Source organism: Myotis yumanensis, unplaced genomic scaffold (assembly GCF_028538775.1).
Source record: "Myotis yumanensis isolate MYYU_CA2020_CCGP unplaced genomic scaffold, mMyoYum1.0.hap1 SCAF_3, whole genome shotgun sequence".
Taxonomy (NCBI): Eukaryota; Metazoa; Chordata; class Mammalia; order Chiroptera; family Vespertilionidae; genus Myotis; species Myotis yumanensis.
This window is the reverse complement of record NW_027223754.1, coordinates 203,676,411-203,696,347: the sequence shown is the minus strand read 5'-3', so window position 1 is coordinate 203,696,347 and position 19,937 is coordinate 203,676,411. Positions and strand designations below refer to the sequence as shown.

Genomic DNA, 19,937 nt, shown 5'->3' with positions numbered 1-19,937 from the left:
TGGCCTTCATTAAGGAAACGTGTACAGATCACCTTTGTGGCAGACATTGTGCTAGGTGCTGAAGACTCAGATTTAAAAGACGCAGTTTACAGTAGAGTGAATTGACTCTTGTAGTAAAGCATAAAAATTAGGGTTTTTGCCCTAACCGGTTTGGCTAAGTGGATAGAGCGTCAGCCTGCAGACTAAAGGGTCCCAGGTTTGAGTCCGATCAAGGGCATGCACCTTGGATGCAGGCACATCCCCAGTAGGGAGTGTGCAGAAGGCAGCTGATCGATGTTTCTCTCTCATCGATGTTTCTAACTCTCTATCCCTCTCCCTTCCTCTCTGTTAAAAATAGCAATAAAATATATTTTTAAATTGGGGGTTTTTTGTGAAAGAGATCAGAGAAAGTCCTGAGGATTAGGGCATTTAGAGGAGGGTTGCTGTGACAGCAGGGTTCTTTAGTAGCAAGCAATATGGGATTGAGGCAGGGTGGCAGGACCAGGGTAAAGGTCAGTGGGTACCGCCCTGGATAAAAATTAGCCTTGGGCTAAGGAAAGGATTTGGGGCACATTCTAGAATGTATGGGAAGCCATTGGAGAGTTTTAAGCAGGGGTGTCTTTAGCTACCAGGGATCTTAGTTCTGAGCTATAGAAGCTGGCTCTGGGTGACTAAGGGGGAAAGAGCATGTTAAAATGATACTGGATAGCTCAGGGAATTCTGGGGAGGATTGGAGAAGTGGCTCCAGGCTAAGCTTCCAGGAATGAAGCTCAGAACCATGCTGAAGAACTGGCCTGATGAGAAAACTACCATGACTGGGATTGCTGCTGCCACCCACCCCACCCTGGAGGAAACTGCATCACCACTGGGGAATGGCTGCCACCTTCAGATGCCACACACTTTCGCGGCCTGCTGCACCAACCCTTCAGTGTGGGAAGATCAACCCAAAGGCATGAATACAATCAGCAGACAGGGATCCTTGGGAGCCATGCGGGAGGGTCTGACAATAATGAAGACGAAGATAACCTAGAGGAGGGAGAGAGTATCCCAGTTTGGGGTGCCAAGTGCCAAGCTCCCAAAAGAGCCTGTTTCCTCACCTTGCTCACCTCTAAATCAAAGGTTCCTAGGGATATATCTGACTGAGAGAGACCAGGTCCCATGCCTGAGTCCTGGTTGCAAAAGAGACTGGAATTTGGGGTCCGAACTCCTTTCCTGGAGAGGCAGGACTTAAAAAAATATATATTGGAATTTCCCCAAATATAGGAAGGCTGTTTAAACAATGATAGGAAGCCAGGAGTCTGACAGGTGTACACAATAAGGGGCATGGGTCAGATACGAAATGTGAACCTGTCACAGCAGAAATAATAGACGTATTAGTGGGGGATATATTAGATCAAGGTTTCTCAACCTCGGCGCTACTGGCATTTGAAGCCTCCTAAGTCTTTGTTGTGGAGGACAAGCCCATACGTTATAGGATGTTAGCAGCATCCTTTGTCTCTATTCACAAAGTGCCTGTAGAACGCGCCTCCTCCAGGGGTGAGAACCAAAGGTGTCTCCAGACTTTGCCAAATATCCCCTAGAAAGCAAAATTGCCTCTCGAACCATTGGAGTAGAGACTGGCTCACTTCGTAGGCTCTTTTGGTAACTAAGAGAAGAAAGAAACGAGTGGAAGGCCAGTGGGAATGGAGACAGTGGGATGGACAGGAGTAATGTTACAGAGGTAGAAATCATAGAACTTGGGAGATGACTGTATTTGGAGGCTATATGAGGATAGAGCTTCAGCGGCTCTAGCAGAGATCTGAAATAATAGTGGCAAATGTAAGTTTATTTCTCTCTGAAATAACATTCTTGGAGAAAGCAGTGCAAGGCTAATATGGCGGCTTTGGAGACCATCTACCACATAACCAGCTCTTAATACAATGTAAACCTCAATAAGTTACTATCTGTAAAAATGAGAAAGTAACAAAGATATATCAGACAGCCTAGCCAGTGTGGCTCAGTGGTTGTATGCGACCTATGAACCAGGAGGTCACAGTTCCATTCCTGGTCAGGGCACATGCCCGGGGCTCGATCCCTAGTGTGGGGCGTGCAGGATGCGGCCCATCGGTGATTCTCATCGATGATGTTTCTATCTCTCTCCCTTCCTCTTTGAAGTCAGTAAAGACCCAGTGCATGGGTGGGGTCCTGGCCTGCCGGGGCCACTCTTCCCAAAACTGCCAGCTGGGGCCTTCCTTCGCTCCTCACCAACCCCTGGTGGTCAGCGCACGTCATAGTGAGCAATCGAACTCCAGGTGGGTCGAACTCCCAAGGGGACACTTTGCATAATATATATATATATCAGGCAGTGGTGTTATAAAGATTCGGTAAAATAACTACTTTTGTATTAAAACACTAAGGTTGTTATGACAATAACAGAAAACTAATGCACCAGGGATTCTTATCACAATCCTTTGCCCAGCAGAGTGTAACCACCGATGGCCAAAGTGATCCAACCAGGGAAGTGCACGAGGGTCCTGAAAGAGAACCAGAGCATTCCCAAGGCACGGCCAGGAATTAAGGTACCCTAGAGGACTACACCCTGACACTTGAGAGGTCCGTAAGAATGTTATATACTCCTCTCTCAACCGTCTACCTTGAGATTTTATTTTCTTTTTTGCAGGATGTCACCTTAATGTCTGCAAGCAATAGTCACTACAACTTTCAGAGTTCAGAAATTTAAATTTCTTTTTTGTAGTATTTCATACAATACTACATGATGTCACTCTTCCGTGGGACTCCATTCATTGGCTCCCTGTAGGCTTTTTTAAGTAAACATTTTATTTTAGAACAGTTTTAGATATACAGAATTATTATAAAGACGTACATACCACAGAGCCAATTTTCCCTATTACTAACATTTTATATCAGGATGGCACATTTGTCACAATGGATGGCTAATATGGATACTTTTTTATTAAATAATGTTCACTTCGTTCAGACTTCCTTAGTTTTCACTGGACGTCCTTTTCCTGGTCCAGGATCCCATCCAGGACACCACGTTACATTTGGTTGTCATGGCTTCTTAAGCTCCTCTTGTTTGGGACAGTTTCTGAGACTTCCCTTGTATTTTAAGACCTCGACAGTTTTGAGGATCACTGGTCAGGTATTTTGTAGACTGTCCCTCAATTGGGACTTGTCTGATATTTTCTCATGATTTGACTGAGGTGATGTGCTCCTGGGAAGATGACCCTTTATGCTAGAGCGCCATTCTCATCACGTCGCATCAACAGTACATATTTTCAATATGACTTCTCACTGTTGGTGTTAACTCTGATCACTTGGCTTCTCCACTGTAAATTCACTCCTTTTTTTTCTCCTTTTTATACTTTAGCCATGTACAGCCCACATTTAAAGAGAGGGAGTTATACTCTACTTCCTCAGGGGTGAAGCGTTTACATAAATTATTTTTAATTTCTTCTGCACAAGATGTTTGCCTATTCTCTATTTATTCAATCATTTGTTTATATCGGTTCGGACTTATTTATTTTATACTTTGGATTATAATCCAACACTACTTTATCTTGTTGCTCAAATTGTTCCAACTTTGACCATTGGGAGATCTTTCCATTGGCTACTGTGTCCATTGACATCATTGCCGGTTTTGTGCATTTGCTTTGTTCTGTTTCCAAGCACTTTCTGGCTTTATAAGATGCTACATTTTGTATATATCTTGCCCCAACCCTAGAATCAGTCATTTTTCCAAAGAGTCCTAGTTCCTTTCGTTGGAGAAGGGTATTAGAAACCCAGATCTGGGTGCTAGGTGTGCTCATTGCTATTGGAATGTTGTTGCTTCCAGGCCTTCTCAGCTGACAGAGCAAGGAGATACGTGTGTGTATATATGTATACACATACATAGTCAATTTGCATGCCTTTGCACATGCCAGTCCTTCTATCTGGAATATCTCTCCTTCCCTTCTTCCAAGCAGAATGTGTTCTCTTTCTTTTTGCTCCAGGAGCACTGGGAACACACTTCTCGGTGTTACCCATCACATCACAGTGCAATTATTAGTACACCAGGCTTTCTGTCATCCTAGAGCAGTGGTCGGCAAACTGCGGGCCCCTTGAGTGTGGCTCTTCCACAAATACCACATGTGGGCACACACGTACAGTGTGATTGAAACTTCGTGGCCACACTCAAGGGGCCAAAGAGCCACATGTGGCTTGCGAGCCACAGTTTGCCGACCACTGTCCTAGAGTATGAGTTTCTCAATGGGAAGGGGAAAGTCTTCTCTATCTTCAACAACCCTCAACCTCCATGTCCAGTGTGAGGACTGGTGAAGCAAGATTTAAAATGAAGTATTCATGCTTGTCTCTGAGTTCTTACTATCTCTATTTGGGAAAGTAAGATCCTCGCTGTCTCTACCAGGGCAAGTCAGGTTGGCCGTAGTTTGGGTGTTTTCTTATGGATCCAGTTTACTTACCTGAATCTTGAGCTTTTATCTACTTACCAACAGTTCTCACACTTTAGTCTCAGAATCGCCCAGAGATTTCGGAGTCCCAGCCCCAGAGTCTCTCATTGAAGAGAGTCTCTCCTTGAACAGGTCTGGAGAGCGGCTTCAGAATTTGCATTTCTAATGATTGTCAGGCGAGGTTACTGTGGAAGCACACGCTGGGAGCCATTGGGCTATACCATGTGGTCTCACTTAGGTTGTTTGGGATTTTTTTTTTAATTTGTGAAAAGACTTTGAGGTTTTAGATTTATAGAATTATTATGAAGACTTTAATTATAAGCCAAAGTATAAAATAAATATCTGTAAGTCCAAGCTGATTTAAACAAGTGATTGAATAGAGAATAGGCAAATCTCCTTAGTAGAAGAAATTTAAAAAGTTTGTAGATATTGTGCTTGGTGAGAATTTGAAATGGGCCTTTACAGAATGTTGTGGGTTGAAATTAGAACCATGCAAGTTAAAAAAAAAAAATCTCCTTATTTGTTGAAATGGTTAAAATCCTCCCATGGACCAAATGAAGATGTTTGGACCTATTGGAAGGAAGAAAAAAAAATATTATTGGAAAGCAAATTAGAAAGAGGGAGACAGGAGACACGGGTGAAGTCAGAGGGAGCGTTCAGATTTTCAGTTTGATCTGTAACTCGGTACTGTTTGAATCTTTAACCAAGAGAATGTATTCATATATTTATTGGGTAATTAAGAAAAATATTTTTTAAATGTTAGAAGAATGTCATTTTCTACTGCAAAGTCTAGATAGAATACTTTAATATACATTCTGTTGGCATGGCTCAGTGGTTGAGAGTCGACCTATGAACCAGGAGCTCATGGTTCGATTCCCAGCCAGGGCACACATGCCCAGATTGCAAGCTCGATCCCCATTGTGGTGTGTGTAGGAGGCATCCATCCGATCAATGATTCTCTCTCATCATCGATGTTTCTATCTCTCTCTTCCTCTCCCTTCCTCTCTGAAATCTATAAAAATATGTTATAAAACACACACACACACACACACACACACACACACACATTGTAGTTTCCTTGGTTCTCAGCTGAGGCCTGTCAAGGGACCTTTGCCATAGTCACAACTCACGTAGGAGCGGGTGGTGCTGCTTAGCATCAGCGTAGAGACCAGGGATGCTGCTAAACAACCTACGAAGCACAGGACAGCCCCCTACATCAAAGTATTATGTGGATCAATATTGAATGTCAACTGCAATTGAAAAAAAAAAAAGTGTTTCATAGAAAAAGTATTCTTAAAAAACAGAAAAAATAATTCTGTGGCCCAAAGTGTCATTAATGCCAAGGTAGACAAATTCTTATTTGTTTGAGTTGGGCTCACATCGGTGGTTCTCAGACATGTCAGAGTTGTATCACACTATCTTATTTGCTTGATTTCACAATACCCTCCATTTCTCACAAAAGCCATGTGTGCCCTGACTGGTGGTGTGGCTCAATTGAAGTGTCTCCATGCACCAAAAGGTCACCAATTTGATTCCCAGTTAGGGCACATACCTAGGTTGTGAGTTTGATCCCTGGTCAGAGCATGTATGGAAGGCAGCTGATCAATGTGTCTCTCTCGTGTTGATATCTCTCTCTCTCTCTCTCTTTCTCTCTCTCTCTCTCTCCCTTTCTCCCTCTCTAAAATCAATAAAATGAAATAAAAATTAAAAGTCATATGTATATGCATTTAAAATTTAGCATGAATTTAAGTTCACTTTGAACTGCAAATAATAAAATGTAACTCCCTTTTAGATAACTGATAATAAGTGGAGGTAAGCAGGCAAGTGGGTGTGTTTATTTTTCAAAACCAGTAGGGAGTCACTGCTGTAAATCATTCCAGAGTGAGCCTGGTGGGTGGGAGAAGCCACGTTCCGAGTCAGTCATCGGTGTCCACCCAGAAACATCATCACACAGACTTCAAGGGAGTGTGGCCTGGAACAGAACTGGGAAGAGACGGGGAGATGCTGCCGGGTGGTAGGGTGATTCTGCCAGATGTCTCCCCAGCCCTTCTGGATGAACTGCAGAGTCACTTGTCTCTTTCAAGAGACACATAAACTCCAGGCAGCTTCCTCTAGTCAGGAATAAACCAGCAATTTCAAACTAGCAATTACACTGATTCGATTAGCAGCTTGAAAAACCAGATGTGTTGCCTGGCAACAGCATCCTTCTCTCTCCTCACCTTCCACATCCCCTAGACTTCGGATTGCCCTTTAGTGACCTTCCTAAAAAGGCTGCTTAGCATAGTGGCTAAGAGTGACTTCCAGAAGCAGCACACCTACCCACCTGGGCCCTGAACCCTGGCTCTGTAAATTATTGTCTGAGATGCCCAAGCTTAGGCAAACTACCTAACCTCTTGGTTTCCTCATCTGTAAAATGGAGATAATATTAGTACCTTACATAGTCTTGGTGGAAATTTAAAGAGTTCATGTATAGATAGTGCCCAGAACATAACAAAAAATGTTGCCTCTTATTTTCCTCTACCCCTTCTCTCCCTCTTCAGGGGTTCCATTTAACCAGATTTTGCCAACAAAAAATGTTGGGGGCAGGGCGTGGTGGGCAGTGAGGGGGCAGAGCTCAAAGTGTCTTTTGTTCTAAAATTGCCCTCTCTGGTTCATTCCCCATATACACCCAACCCCTGTCCCCTCCCACTTTTGTCTGCCATAAAGAATAACATAAGTTGTCTTCCAAGTTGAAAAAAAGCCTGATATTCAGATAGGCTCTTTTCTACATGGGAACAGCCCAGACATTCTGGAAACCAGGAGCTAGGATGCTCACTCGATTCCTTAACACTGTATGTTGGCATCTTTCTTTAATGAACAGTTATTCTACCTAGTTCATGAAGATTTTTCTTTTGGAGTTTTAATTAAAGGTGCCCCTTAATCTGCAGAGACTAATGCACTGTCAGCCATTGGTAAGTAAAATAATTCAGTTTGCATTCTGGATAAGCAGGCATTCCCAGCAAATCTCCAGCTAAACTTGAAAAACTAAAATAAATAATGAAACTGGATATAGTGCTGCTGGCTTTTGTTGTTGTTTTTAATGATGAATTTGGCAAATTTGCCCTAAAATGATTCCTTGAATAAAAAGGAAAGCTAATGAGCTGATTTCTATAGCCCCTTTCTTTATTTTATTTTTATTAAATGTATTGGGGTGACATTGGTTAATAATATTTAGACCCTTTCAAATGAAATGAAACAAACTAGCTACACTCTCTTCTTCAGTCTCAGTTTCCTACACTCTATTTTTTTCAGCCCTTTTCCCAAAATTATTTCATGTCCCTCGTGAGCTGTATTGTTATTTACTTTTTCCCCCTATAAATCAGCCCACTTCTTAAACTGTATATAAATTTATTTAAAAGGGGAAACTATATAAAGGGAAAACTTCTGTTAATTTCCAAGTAGAGGGTAAATATAAAAAAAATAAATACCATGAAAATTGAACACATTTCTTAAAAATAGAAATTGTTTAGAAGATCTTAAATTACTAGTATAAAAATAAAATAGAGGAAATGCAAGTAATAATGTATCTAATTTACTGACACCATATAAAAAATTTATTATGTGCCAGCTCTTTTAGTTTAATTCTCATCATGACTCTTCAAAGTAAATGTGATCTCCGCTTTTACAGATGATGGCTCTGCGCCCCAGAGGAGTGAGTAAATTGCCCAAGGCCCCAGAGTCGGGGAGGGTAGAGCAGGTCCAGGTGAGGCGAGAGCCCTCGAGAACTGCAGGGCAAAGCCCCCCCAGTTCACCTTCTCTCTCCTCTTTCATCCAGGCCACCCTTCCTGAGAACTCCCCCCAAATCCTGTGTGGAAAGTCCCAGGATACACAACAGTGGCTCAGGTTTTCACCAAGATATGGTTAGACTTTCAGGTTTTTTGTGACAAAAATAAAAATTAATATTTGCATCAGAAAATATTTGCAACTGTTCTTTTACAGTTTTACAGTTTAAAGCAGCCGTGGGCAAACTACGGCCCACGGGCCGGATCCGGCCCGTTTGAAATGAATAAAACTAAAAAAAAAAAAAAGGCCGTACCCTTTTATGTAATGATGTTTACTTTGAATTTATATTAGTTCACACAAACACTCCATCCATGCTTTTGTTCCGGCCCTCCGGTCCAGTTTAAGAACCCATTGTGGCCCTCGAGTCAAAAAGTTTGCCCACCCCTGGTTTAAAGTCTAGCAGATCTTATGCAGCTGGTTAATGGACATGAGATGCAAATAGGAGGCTGAACATCTAAATCTTTCTGCCAGAGAAAAGGAATGGGGATAGAAAAGGGGAGCAGGGAAGGGAGAGCGAAGAAGCTGCTTGGGGTGAGGTGAGATAAGAGTAAACCTAGGACCAGAGGGGGTTGGGGGAGGGGGAGGGGGAGAGAAACTGGTGCCATCCAGGGGAGATGCTGAGGAAAGAACAGAATGGGAGGCATTTTATAAAAATGTTTCCCACGTGATGTATGATATCTTCTTCCATGTCTGGTATTTCTTTCCTAATACACTAAAGATAATCACAATACAGTTTCAGGTGTTCATCTGTGTAGCACCTGAAATGATTCCCCATCCCTCCAGGCTAGCACCTGCACCATGGGATGGCATTTCTGCGGCTTTCATTCCACCTCGAGGAGGATGACTTAGGAACTCGTATTTCCCACCAACTTCTTCCCAGAACAACTGACAGCGTCATTTAAATGTCTAACACCATTATTTCTGCTCCTGCTACATTCCAGACGCACTGGCCCCCATTCGCTGTTCCCTCTGCCTTTCCTTTCAGAGTTTTGCCTGTCCTGTTTCTAATGCTCAAATGTTACCTCCTCAGAGAAGCCTTCCTGGACCAGCCCAGCGAAGTAAGCACATCTCCCCCAGTTACATCGCCCTACCAATTATAAGACCACCCCACAAACTACATCCCCTTATTCCCTTCATAGGTGCCATAATCTGCACCTTTTGTGGATTTTGTTGTTTGCTTATTTTATCTCTCCAACTGCTAGAACATAAACTCCATATGGACAGGGATTCTGTCTTTTTTGTTGAAAGGGACCTTACACGTGGTAGATGTCCAATAAATATTTGTTTATTTGTTGATTTAATGAATGGATTAATCTGTGATGACTGCCAATAAATGATTCTATGAAGAGAAAGTCTACAGTGTCTCATGTCACCATTGATAATGGCAACATACTAATGAATAAGATTTTACAGCACTTTATAGTTTTGTTTTAATTTTTTTTCAAATCCTCACCCAACGATATGTTTTTATTGATTTGAGAGAGAGAGGAAGGGAAAAGGGGCGGGGGGAGAGAAACATTGACGTTAGAGAGAAACACCAATTGGCTGCTCCCTGAACGCACCCCAACCAGGAATCAAATCTGCAACCTAGATATGTGCCCTGACCAGGAATTGAATCCAAAACCCATTGGTGCCTGGGACAATACTCCAACCAACTGAGCCACCAGCCAAGGCAGCACTTTCTCATAGGTTATTACTATGGTCTGAATGTTTGTATCCCAAAAAAATGTATATGTTGAAATCCAAATCCCCAAAGGTGATATTAGTTGGTAGGACCTACTAATATGGGATTAGAGCCTTATAAAAGAGGCTGCAGGGAGCTCCCAACTCCATCCACCACGTGAGGACATAGCCAGCTATGAACCTGGAAGAGGGTCCTATCCAAAACATGACCATGGTGGCACCTTGACCTTGGACTTCCCAGCCTCCAAAACTGTGAGGAGCAAATGTCTGTTGCTTAAAAAACGATGTGATCTTAGCATATAAGCATAGCTCAGTTTAGCTTAGACTGTTCTATAGTATTTTGTTATAGCAGCCCAAACAAGCGAAAACAGTTACCAACATTTTTTTTTCACCAGAACCTATCAAGGTAGATACTATTTTTATCTTCATTTTGCCCCTAAGGAAACGGCTAAGTAGGTAAATGTAACTGGAGATACACTAGATGAGAACACTGATAAGCTGTCAGAAGTGCAGACAATGCCAAGTGAACATGCCTGTTTTTCTTGCTAAGGTGACCCATCCTCCTAGTTCTCCTAGGACTGTCCTGGTTTTATTACTGAAAATCCTGCATCCTGGGAAAACCAGGACAAACTGTCACCCTGTCTTACCCAGAAAGCTGTAAATAAGACATTAGACACTTCATGCAATCAGATCCCTGGCCATCGAAAATGCAACGACCAAAACCTGGGGGATGGGGTTTAGAATCTAAAGCTATCAAGTTACATAATACCTGCTTGATGCACCCACCCAGCTTCCTTCAAAGGAATGCTGAGACAGGAAGTCATTAATAAGCTGAGAAGGAGCGGACGCCCAGAGATGCGGTCCCCAGAGATTCGGTCCGTGGTCTGACCCTGAGAGATAAAGATGGTAAGTAGGTCAGCCTGGCTATCAAGCTCATGCTTTCAGACTGAATATGATCCACTAAAAGTCCAGAAGGTATGCTGGGCAGTAGTGGAGCCAAGCCCTGCAGGTACCCTGACCAGGAGAAACCAGCTTAATATTCCAGAGAGGAAAATTCCTCCTCTCCCAATTCAACATTTTTTCTCAATATCATTGGAAGTCTTGACTTCATTATTCTGGTAAAGTAGCCATCACTATTTCACATGTGGTGTGCGTGTGCGTACGTGTGTGTGTGTGTGTGTGTATGTGTGTGTGTACATGCCTGCGTGTTGCGGGGAGGTAATTACTGCATAGGTGGCATTGTCTGCTCATCTAAGTAGAAACTGTAGTGTTCATTCATGCCATTGGGTAATTGAAGTGAAGCAATTACGTATCATATTTTGAAAGAGGCATTAAAAAAATCCACGACTAGGTGATTCAGACTTAATTACCTTGTCTTTGCGGCAGCTGGGTTCAAAGCTCAAGTGGAGAACACATCGACTTCAAAGGCAGAGGGAATCGACGGTGCTCCCCAGCTTTGGGCTCTTCCTCTGCTTAAGGTAAGAATCATGAACAAGCTTCAGGTCTCTGCCAGGGCAGGATCTCCGGACGGACGGGGATTACCCTCCCACTGGGAGAGGTCCCAGATCTGGTCGGACACCCTGAGGGGGCAGCTGTCACATATTCTGAGTTATTGTCTGCCTCGGTTTTTATGTTTTATTTGCTTTTTATGTCACTCACACTCACCCAGAAGACTGTGAACAGCTCTAAGAAAGAAAAGAGAATTGGCAGGGACTACATGTTCAGTTTTGTATTGTTCAGCAGTGTTAAGGGGGTTGCTCAAGAGTCTGGACTTCTTTTTGCTTCCATTTCAATGGGGAACCCAGCACAGTGGCAGAAAAGTCTAACTGGTGTCTCAGCTGGTGTGGTTGGGATTAAGGAGCTGCCTTGACCTCTCTGTTTGGGGGCCAGGTCTTCATCAGTAACCTAGACCCTGCCCTGCCAGAGCAAACGACCCTCCCACTTGCCTGAAAGTTTTAACGTGTCCGTGTTGTGTATGGAGTTTGGGGAAGAAAGACTTGGTGTAAAATTTCAAGGCCCTTGTCATTAGAGATCTTGATATAAAGTCAGATGTGTGGGCTGAATCCCTTGAAATATTCTCCAGTTCTTTCCCTATCCCATACCTATTGATTTCTTACATACATTTTGTCTTCACCATTAGGTTGGAATATTATTATACTCTAGGCTTCTTTAAACCAATTGAACTTAATTTTTCCACCTTTGCCTCTGTGTTGAAAGCTACATTTCATTCACTCATCACTTCTTTAATCAATTATTCAAGTCTGTCAGAGCTCTCCCCCATGAGTAGTAATGGCAAATTGATCTGTCTCGGGAATTTTCTCAATTTTACCAGTTTTCTTATTTCTAGTCATCGGAATGGCTCAGGCAAGGGCCATCTAATTTAGGAGTGTTATTCCGCCCATATGTTGGCAAGGAAATGTCATGGGTTCCGAGGCTTTGAATCTTTGAAAGAAGTAATCCTCAGAAGCAACAAGATAGGTTACTTGGCTGGCAGGGTGTTAAAATCATCTTGGATCCCTTCTTCTAACAGGCTACTCACCTTGCCCTTACTTGTCAGCCAAATGACTTAACCTTTTAGGAGTCATCTCCTTGCTTGACAAGGTTCCTTTCCTCCCCGGCCCATAAATTATCCTCCTAGCCAAACAATTTAACTGAAAATTACATACAATTCATCCCTTTATAGCCAAGTAAGTTCATTCACTCATAAAATTTTTAGAGGAAAAATATGTTTTTCTATATGCAATGTTGAGGTCCTGGGATCTCCATCAAAGTGGACCACTTCAGAAACTTTCTTTAACTAAGAAGGGAAACAAATTTTTGCTGTTGGAAAGGAATTAAAAACTTCACTTGTGCCCAAGGAAAGACAAAGGGACTTGCACTTGATGCTTAAAAATTTCGAGACACTTAATATATTTTTTTCCACATAGAAGATGGCATCAAGAAACTCCTATTTAAAATTCCCAAGTGAAAATTAAAATTCTAGCATTTATCAAGTCATTAAATGAAAAAAAATTATAAATAGTAAAAGGAGGAGCCAGAAGAACAAGGCTTGATTCCCAGGTGCTTGACTTACTGACTTGCTTGACACAGCTCATTCAGACTCCCTAAGCCTCTGTCCACATGTCCAAAACAGAGGTTGGATAACATCCACCTCAAAGCATTGTTCTGAGTTTCTTAGCAAGTAGTATCTCTGCTTTGGTTTATCATGCTTTTTTGCTATAGAAATGGAGAGCTATTTGTATGATGGTTTGGTTTTCTCATTTTTTCACCTTGTTCTAGAACCTTTCTTAGTTAACCAGGATCTTGTAAGTCAGTCAGTTGGTCAGTTAGTAAATATTTACTGAGTTCCTACTATGTGCTAGGCAGATATATCATTTCTACTTTAATTTGCACACAATTTAATGGGTATAGTTTTTTGGTCTAACATTTTTTCCCATTGCTTTCGACTGCTATGAAAAATGTTTTCCTCTTTTGAAAAATTTGTCTTATGCCTGCCTGGTATGACACATCCATTTATAGTTCTTTGCCTACAGATATTAGCATGACTACACGTTCATATGACCTCATCTTTTGTTAAAATGTAGAAACACTTCTATACCAGTTGATGAATAGCCACAGAACTGAGCCCCAGGAGTGTTTTTGCTTACTTCCATAGTCCCATTCATCTCTGCTATCCCCCAGGTCAACTGAAGGATTAAGGAAGGCCTAGCACAGATGGCAACTGGACCTAGCTCCTGAGTCCATCCTGAGTATAAGATGTGCCTCCCAGAACGTGGAAGAGCTCACACTTGCTTACCCACTCCTCCCATTTCTTCCAGCCCTCAGATCACTCATTTCTTGGCCAGAGGCCCTCCTCTCCTACCCAAGTCCCTTCCCCTTAGCTCTCAGTCTCTTTCCTCTGTGCTTCCCTTAGTGTGTTCTGCACCCCGATCGTCCTCCAGCCACCCCTCCTTAGCCCTGCCCCCGGCATTGCTGTCCAGGTTCTTTCTGTAGATTGTCCTCTATAACCCAAACCAACTCCGTAGGGCTGAAACCTCACACTGAATGTATACGGCCATAGCAGTGTTAAAATATTGAAATAACTGAGCAATAATAGTAAATAGTCCCTACTCTGAGTCCCCATGCCCAGTACTCCAACTACACTGACCACTCTTCCTCCCCATGATCCAGTGCCTGGCCTCCCTGACTGTGCTCCAGGACTATGGCCAACACCTGTTCTTATGGGTACCTGTGCTCTGCTAGTGTATAGGTGCTTTTTCAATCACCTCTGCAAAGAACTATAATGTAGAGTGAGGTAAGGGCTATTCCTTCATTTATGATTCACTGATTCATTATACAATACTTATCCATCACTCCTATGTCCAAGACACCAAGCCAAGCTCTAGGACCTTCAAACCAGATCAGGTCTGTGCCCTTCTGGTACTTCCATTCTGGTAGGAGAGACAGATAATAAGCAAGAAGATAAACATACACCCATGTTTCGATATATGTTTTGATTGAGAGTTCCAAAGGAAGTGAGATTAGCTTTGGGAATTCAGAAGTGGTTTCAGAAAGAAGGCTGTGTTTAAAATGGACCTTACCCTAGCTGGTTTGGATCAGCGGATAGAGCATTGGCCTACGGACTGAAGGGTCCCAGGTTCGATTCCGGATGAGGGCACATGCTCGGGTTGTGGGCTCGATCCCCAGTAGGGGACGTGCAGGAGGCAGCCAATTAATGATTCTCATCATTGATGTTTCTATCTCTTCCTCTCCCTTTCTCTATGAAATCAATAAAAATATATTTTAAAAATATAAAAATAAAATGGACCTTTGGATGCACAGGGTTTCTGCAGGCCTACGTCAGGGGAGCAGCATAAGCACAGGCATTGGACAGGAAGCATGGCCTGTGTTTACAAACCAGGAGTCCAGCTTGTCTGGCCAGTGGGGTACACAGAGAGGGCTCCTGGGAGATGAGGTTGATTGAGCCAGCCTTTCCTCACACCTGAAGGTGGACTTATGCTGTACAGAACAGGCACATAGTAGATACACCCTTTTCAACCTCATGGCCATCCGTCAAAATACCTGCCTGAGCATTCACTAGTCTTAGCGTAGGTCCACTGTGTGAGTTGGGCAGCTTGTGCACTGGACAAATGCCAGCCCAAGGGGTGAGTGGAGCAGCCCTTGCTCGCCCCACCAAACCAGATACACTGATGTGTGGTTTTCCTAAAACACTTTTCACCAGCTCCACATTGTGCCAGAGGCCACCTTTACCCATTTCACACAAAAGCCAAGATAGGCTAGCAACAGCCCTCCCCAGATACTCCCTTCCCTGGTCAAACTGCTCTATTCCTTTCAAATAAATCCTTTTGTCTGTGCTACCCCCATTCCCACTTCTATGGCCTTACCCATAAGCCCACAAAAGCCCCTTTATCAAAGCTCTCACTTATCTTGGCCATGCACCACACACACACACACTCAAACACACCTCTTAGAATAACCCATTTTCCTTCATCCATATTGCTTCTGAACCCCTTTTGAATCCTGTCCTTCCCTACCCCTCCCTCTGTCTAAATGGCTCCCACAACTTCTTCTTCTTTGATTACCCCCACAAATGTTTCTCTGATCTGTTTCATATTTGTGTGTTAACTCGGTGGGCCTCTGTCACCTGTGGGTCTTTGGCATGTGTGAGAATGTGTCCAAAACCCATTGGGCACAGTGAAGAATATGTGGTCTCTTTCCTTAAAGAAGATGTTTATTAAGATTTTTTGATGTATCTACCATGTGCCAGTCATCGTACCAGACTTTGGAGATATAAAAGTAAGACAGTGCCAATGATGAAGGGACAAAGACAATCAGAATACAGGATGGTACATATCAAGATCAGGGACTGCTCCAAGTGCTGTGGGAACTCAGAAGGTTAATCTGGCCCACTTCACAGCCTCCAGGAAGAGACATTCATTCATTCAATCAATCAATCATTCAGTATTTACCCATTGCCTACTGTGTGCCAGTCGCTGTTCAAGGTGCTGAAGTGATGCAATTCTTCCCCCATGAAACCTAAAAATTCCACCAGGAGAGACAGGCAATGAACAAATGAGTTACTATAGACTATGCTAAATGATGATACGTTCCTGGAGAAAAATAAGGCAAGGAGGGGCATAGTGAATATCAGGGTCTCGGGGGTGAGGGGGGTTAACGATCCTTGTTTTGTATAGAGTGGTTGAGAAAGGCTTCAGTGAGATAACACCTGAGATACCTGAAGAAAGTGAAAGACACCCATGTGGTTATCTGTGAGGTGACTCTACCAGGCAGAAGGAACAACAAGTGCAAAGACCTGAGGATGCAGGTCCCAGAGAGTGTTCAAGAAAGATAAAGTCAGCCAGTGAGGCTGGGGACAGGTGAGCCAGACAACAGTGTTAAGGAAGGAGGTCAATGAGAAGGTAGAGGTGTGGAGTAGGGCATGGCCTTGCAGCTGGTGGAAGGGCTCTGGCTTTTATGATGAAGAAGATGGGGAACCACTCAAAAACTTGATGGGGTGGAGGTGACAAGATCTGACTTCATTTTAGGAGGCCTACTCGGCTGTGATGTGGAACATAGCCAGAAGAGGACAAGGAAGGCAGAGAGACCAGTAAGGAGCTGATTGTGAACATTCATGAAATGATACTGGCTTGGTGTAATGGTTGGAGGTATAGCAGTGGAAATAGTGAGCCTGCCTGAAAGATCATGATGTTTCAATGCATGCATGCATATGTACTGTACAAAGTGCAGTGGAAGCACAGGGGAGATGGTGGTGAACCCAGTGCAAAATGACTTGGTGAGGGAAGCTGTCACAGAGCGGACATTGGAGCTGGCCCTAGAAGATCCTAAAACTATCCTCACCCCACCCCAGTATCTTCCCCAAGGCATATCCCAATCATTACATGTACTGTAAGGCTCTTGTATTATATTGCATTGCATCATCCTGTATTGTGTTATAATCATCTCTGTGTGTGTGTGTACGTGTGGGTGTGTGTGACTCACCACTAGTCTATGGGAAGCAGAGGTCAGGGGCCACGCACATGGATCATCTGTACATCCTCAGCATCTAGAACATGTTCTGCTGTGTTTAACAAATGATTACTGTATGGATAGATGTACGGTAGTCCTGGAAGTGAACAATGAAAATGAGAAAGCCTAGAAATGCTGGGTGGAATTGACCAATGAGAGAGTCAAGAATAATAAAGGAGCCATAAATGTCGGTTACTTGCAGATGTGTACAATGATGGTCCGAGTCCTTTGGGGATGTTTCCTCCTGTGGAATGTCTACATCTCATCTGCTTGGACCACACACCCTGGAATCAAGGCAAGGGCTACTCAGCGGGCTCTGGACTATGGTGAGTTGGATGCTTTCAGAAGCCAGGCTGCAGCCCCCCTCGGTAGAGTCTGTGACCCAAAAGCAGAAGCTCAGAGAGAGCTGTGTCATAACTGAGACAAGCTCTGCTGTGTGATGATCTAGTCCCTCATGCAGATGGCTGGGAAGAAAGTGTTGCCAAAAAAAATAATCACCTTAACAGTTGGCATATCCAAACACTGCCACAGATTCATTCTCTCTCTCTCTCTCTCTCTCTCTCTCTCTCTCTCACACACACACACACACACACACACACACACACACAATGAACATCTCAGAGAATTCATTATAGGATAGAGGGAAGAAGATTTGTAGTAAAAGTAATAACTTACTGTTTCAGAAAGGGTTTGATTCCGAAAGAAACAGAGTTTTCTAAAATTGTGTGTGTAAAATTTAATGGGAATGATGCTCATGCATTTTTCTTGAGGGAGGCTCTGTACATATATTAGAGGCACAAAGGCATCTGCAAGATTAAGAACAGGCAGAGGAAAGTGTTGGACTGAGATTTTCTTCGAGCTAAATTGGGATAAGGACAGATTATGTAGAAGAAAGGAAATGCAAAATCAAAGTCTCTGGGCCTATTCTCACCTGTGAATGTTGGTCTAAGATTAGCTAAATGAAGGTTGACATTCACTAATGTCCCATGTTACAGATGAAGAAAGTTTGGGATAAAGAGATTTTATAACTTGCAGGGTCACACAGGCTAGTAAGTGGCAGTGTTGGGATTCCGCCAAAGCTCTCTGATAGTGCCTTCGGTTCCATCTTTCCATCCTTACATTCGATCTTTACATCCTGTATTGCAATATTATTCACAGTGTTATAGAGGACAAACTCTTTCCTACTTCATTTCCAACAAGGATAGAGTAAGTAGAAATGAGCTAAAGCTGCAAAGTAAGGAATAAAGGCACAGCTTCCTCCTTGACAAGGTGAAGATGAAAAGATCACCCTTCATTGCTGTGTAAGTTACTTTTCTCAAGCTCTTTAATGGGAAGCGGCCTCTTTTTCTCCCTGAACTCAGAGGAATGTGTTTTGTGGTGCTACCATATTAAGGCAGGTCTATTCCCAAATAAAAAGCAGTGGTTCTCAACCTTTCTGGAGTCCTGGGATTCTTTGAGAATTTGACGAAAATGTGTGGACCCTCTCCCCTGAAAAATGAGATACATATAGGGTGGGGCAAAAGTAGGTTTATAGCTGTGAGTATGTGACACACAGTTTATTATTTTTAAAATATATTTTTATTGATTTCAGAGAGGAAGGGAGAGGGGGGAAGAAAGATAGAAATATCAATGATGACAGAGCATCATCAATCAACTGCCTCCTACACGCCCCCTACTAGGGATCAAGCCCACAACCCAGGCATGTGCCCTGCCCAGAATCGAACTGTGACCTCCTGGTTCATGAGCCACACCAGCTGGGCCAGTTTATTCTTATATTATTATTTATTAATTATTTTCCATATGAACCACTGTAAACCTACCTTTGCCCACCGCTCTAGGCACATGCACAACCAATCACAGTCTTGTATTAGAATTTCAAGAGGTCCAAAAGTTCCCAAAGGCCCATGGACTTCAGACCAAAAATTCCTGAGCTTGAAGAATCTAGGGCTGGGGGGAATGATTTTCTGGAACTGACTATAATAAGGCATAGATTCTGGAGCCAAATTGCCCAGATTTGACCATTGGGTCCCCCAGTTCTTTGCTGGGTGACCTAGGCAAGGATTAACCTATTTGAAGTTCAGTTTCATCATCGGTAAAATGTGGATAATGATAATATTTTATACTTTTCCTATCATACTGTCCTGTGGTAACATTCTTTGGCCCTGGCCAAATAATGAAAATCTCTCATGCTGTTAGCTCTGGGATTTTGAGCAATTTTATTAGCCCCTCTGAGAATCAATGTTTTCATATGTAAAGCAGGGACAATAATACCCACCTTGTAAGATTGCAGTTTTCTAAGCATCTAGGGAGAATGCCTTATTCAATAAACTTCACTTTGTTTGGTTCTTTCACAGGCGTTCAAGCTGGGATAGAGATGATTGAGCAAATGGCCAAAGAAAGAAGCATTCCAGATTTAAAAGGTTCTGAATCTCTTGAATTTCTGAAGGTTGATTATGTGAACTACAATTTCTCAAAGTAAGTAAAAGAGCAGAGCAATGTCAGCAGTGAAATTCATCTTTAAACTCTCAGGGTTGTGGACATGCCACCACCTGTTCTGCTGTAACATCAGGCCCCGCAGAGTGGAAGTTAACCAGCCTTTGGCGAGAGGCTTATCAGAAAATAACCAAAGGAAAAAGGGTCATGAAGTTGACAAAAAGTGTGACATTTGGGTCAGAACACCTGGGTCCAGGTCATGTCTCCGCTGCATACTAGTTGTGTGCACCTGGCGCATCTGCTCAGTGTCTGAGTGTCCTTATGTCCTTGTCTCTCTCCTAAAATGAGAATCCTAATTCAATACAGTTGTCAGCTGCAGCCACCTTATCCCTCGAATTCTAAAGGAAATTCCTGCTCATTCCATTGCTACCCTCACCCCCATAAACCTAGAAGCAGAATTTAGCCACAGTCCCAAGAATAACTACTCCATCAAATGTTCTCTAATTTTCGTAAACGTTAGTCACGATTCCTCTTGCTCTCTTGGCC

At 43.0% G+C, this 19,937-nt stretch overlaps 1 protein-coding gene across 2 annotated transcripts in view; it reads left to right on the top strand.

The window, feature by feature from the left end:
• Positions 1-19,937, top strand: part of BPIFC (BPI fold containing family C) — a 46,926-nt gene that overhangs the window by 2,058 nt on the left and 24,931 nt on the right. Inside the window, exons 2-5 of one of the 2 annotated variants that reach the window (XM_070410993.1) lie at positions 2,441-2,571; positions 11,319-11,410; positions 17,161-17,284; positions 19,313-19,433. In XM_070410993.1, coding sequence (XP_070267094.1) covers positions 17,161-17,284; positions 19,313-19,433 — 245 coding nt within the window. In that variant the 5' untranslated portion in view covers positions 2,441-2,571; positions 11,319-11,410. The remainder of the gene's footprint in view (positions 1-2,440; positions 2,572-11,318; positions 11,411-17,160; positions 17,285-19,312; positions 19,434-19,937) is intronic. The other variant, XM_070410992.1, reaches the window with a different exon arrangement.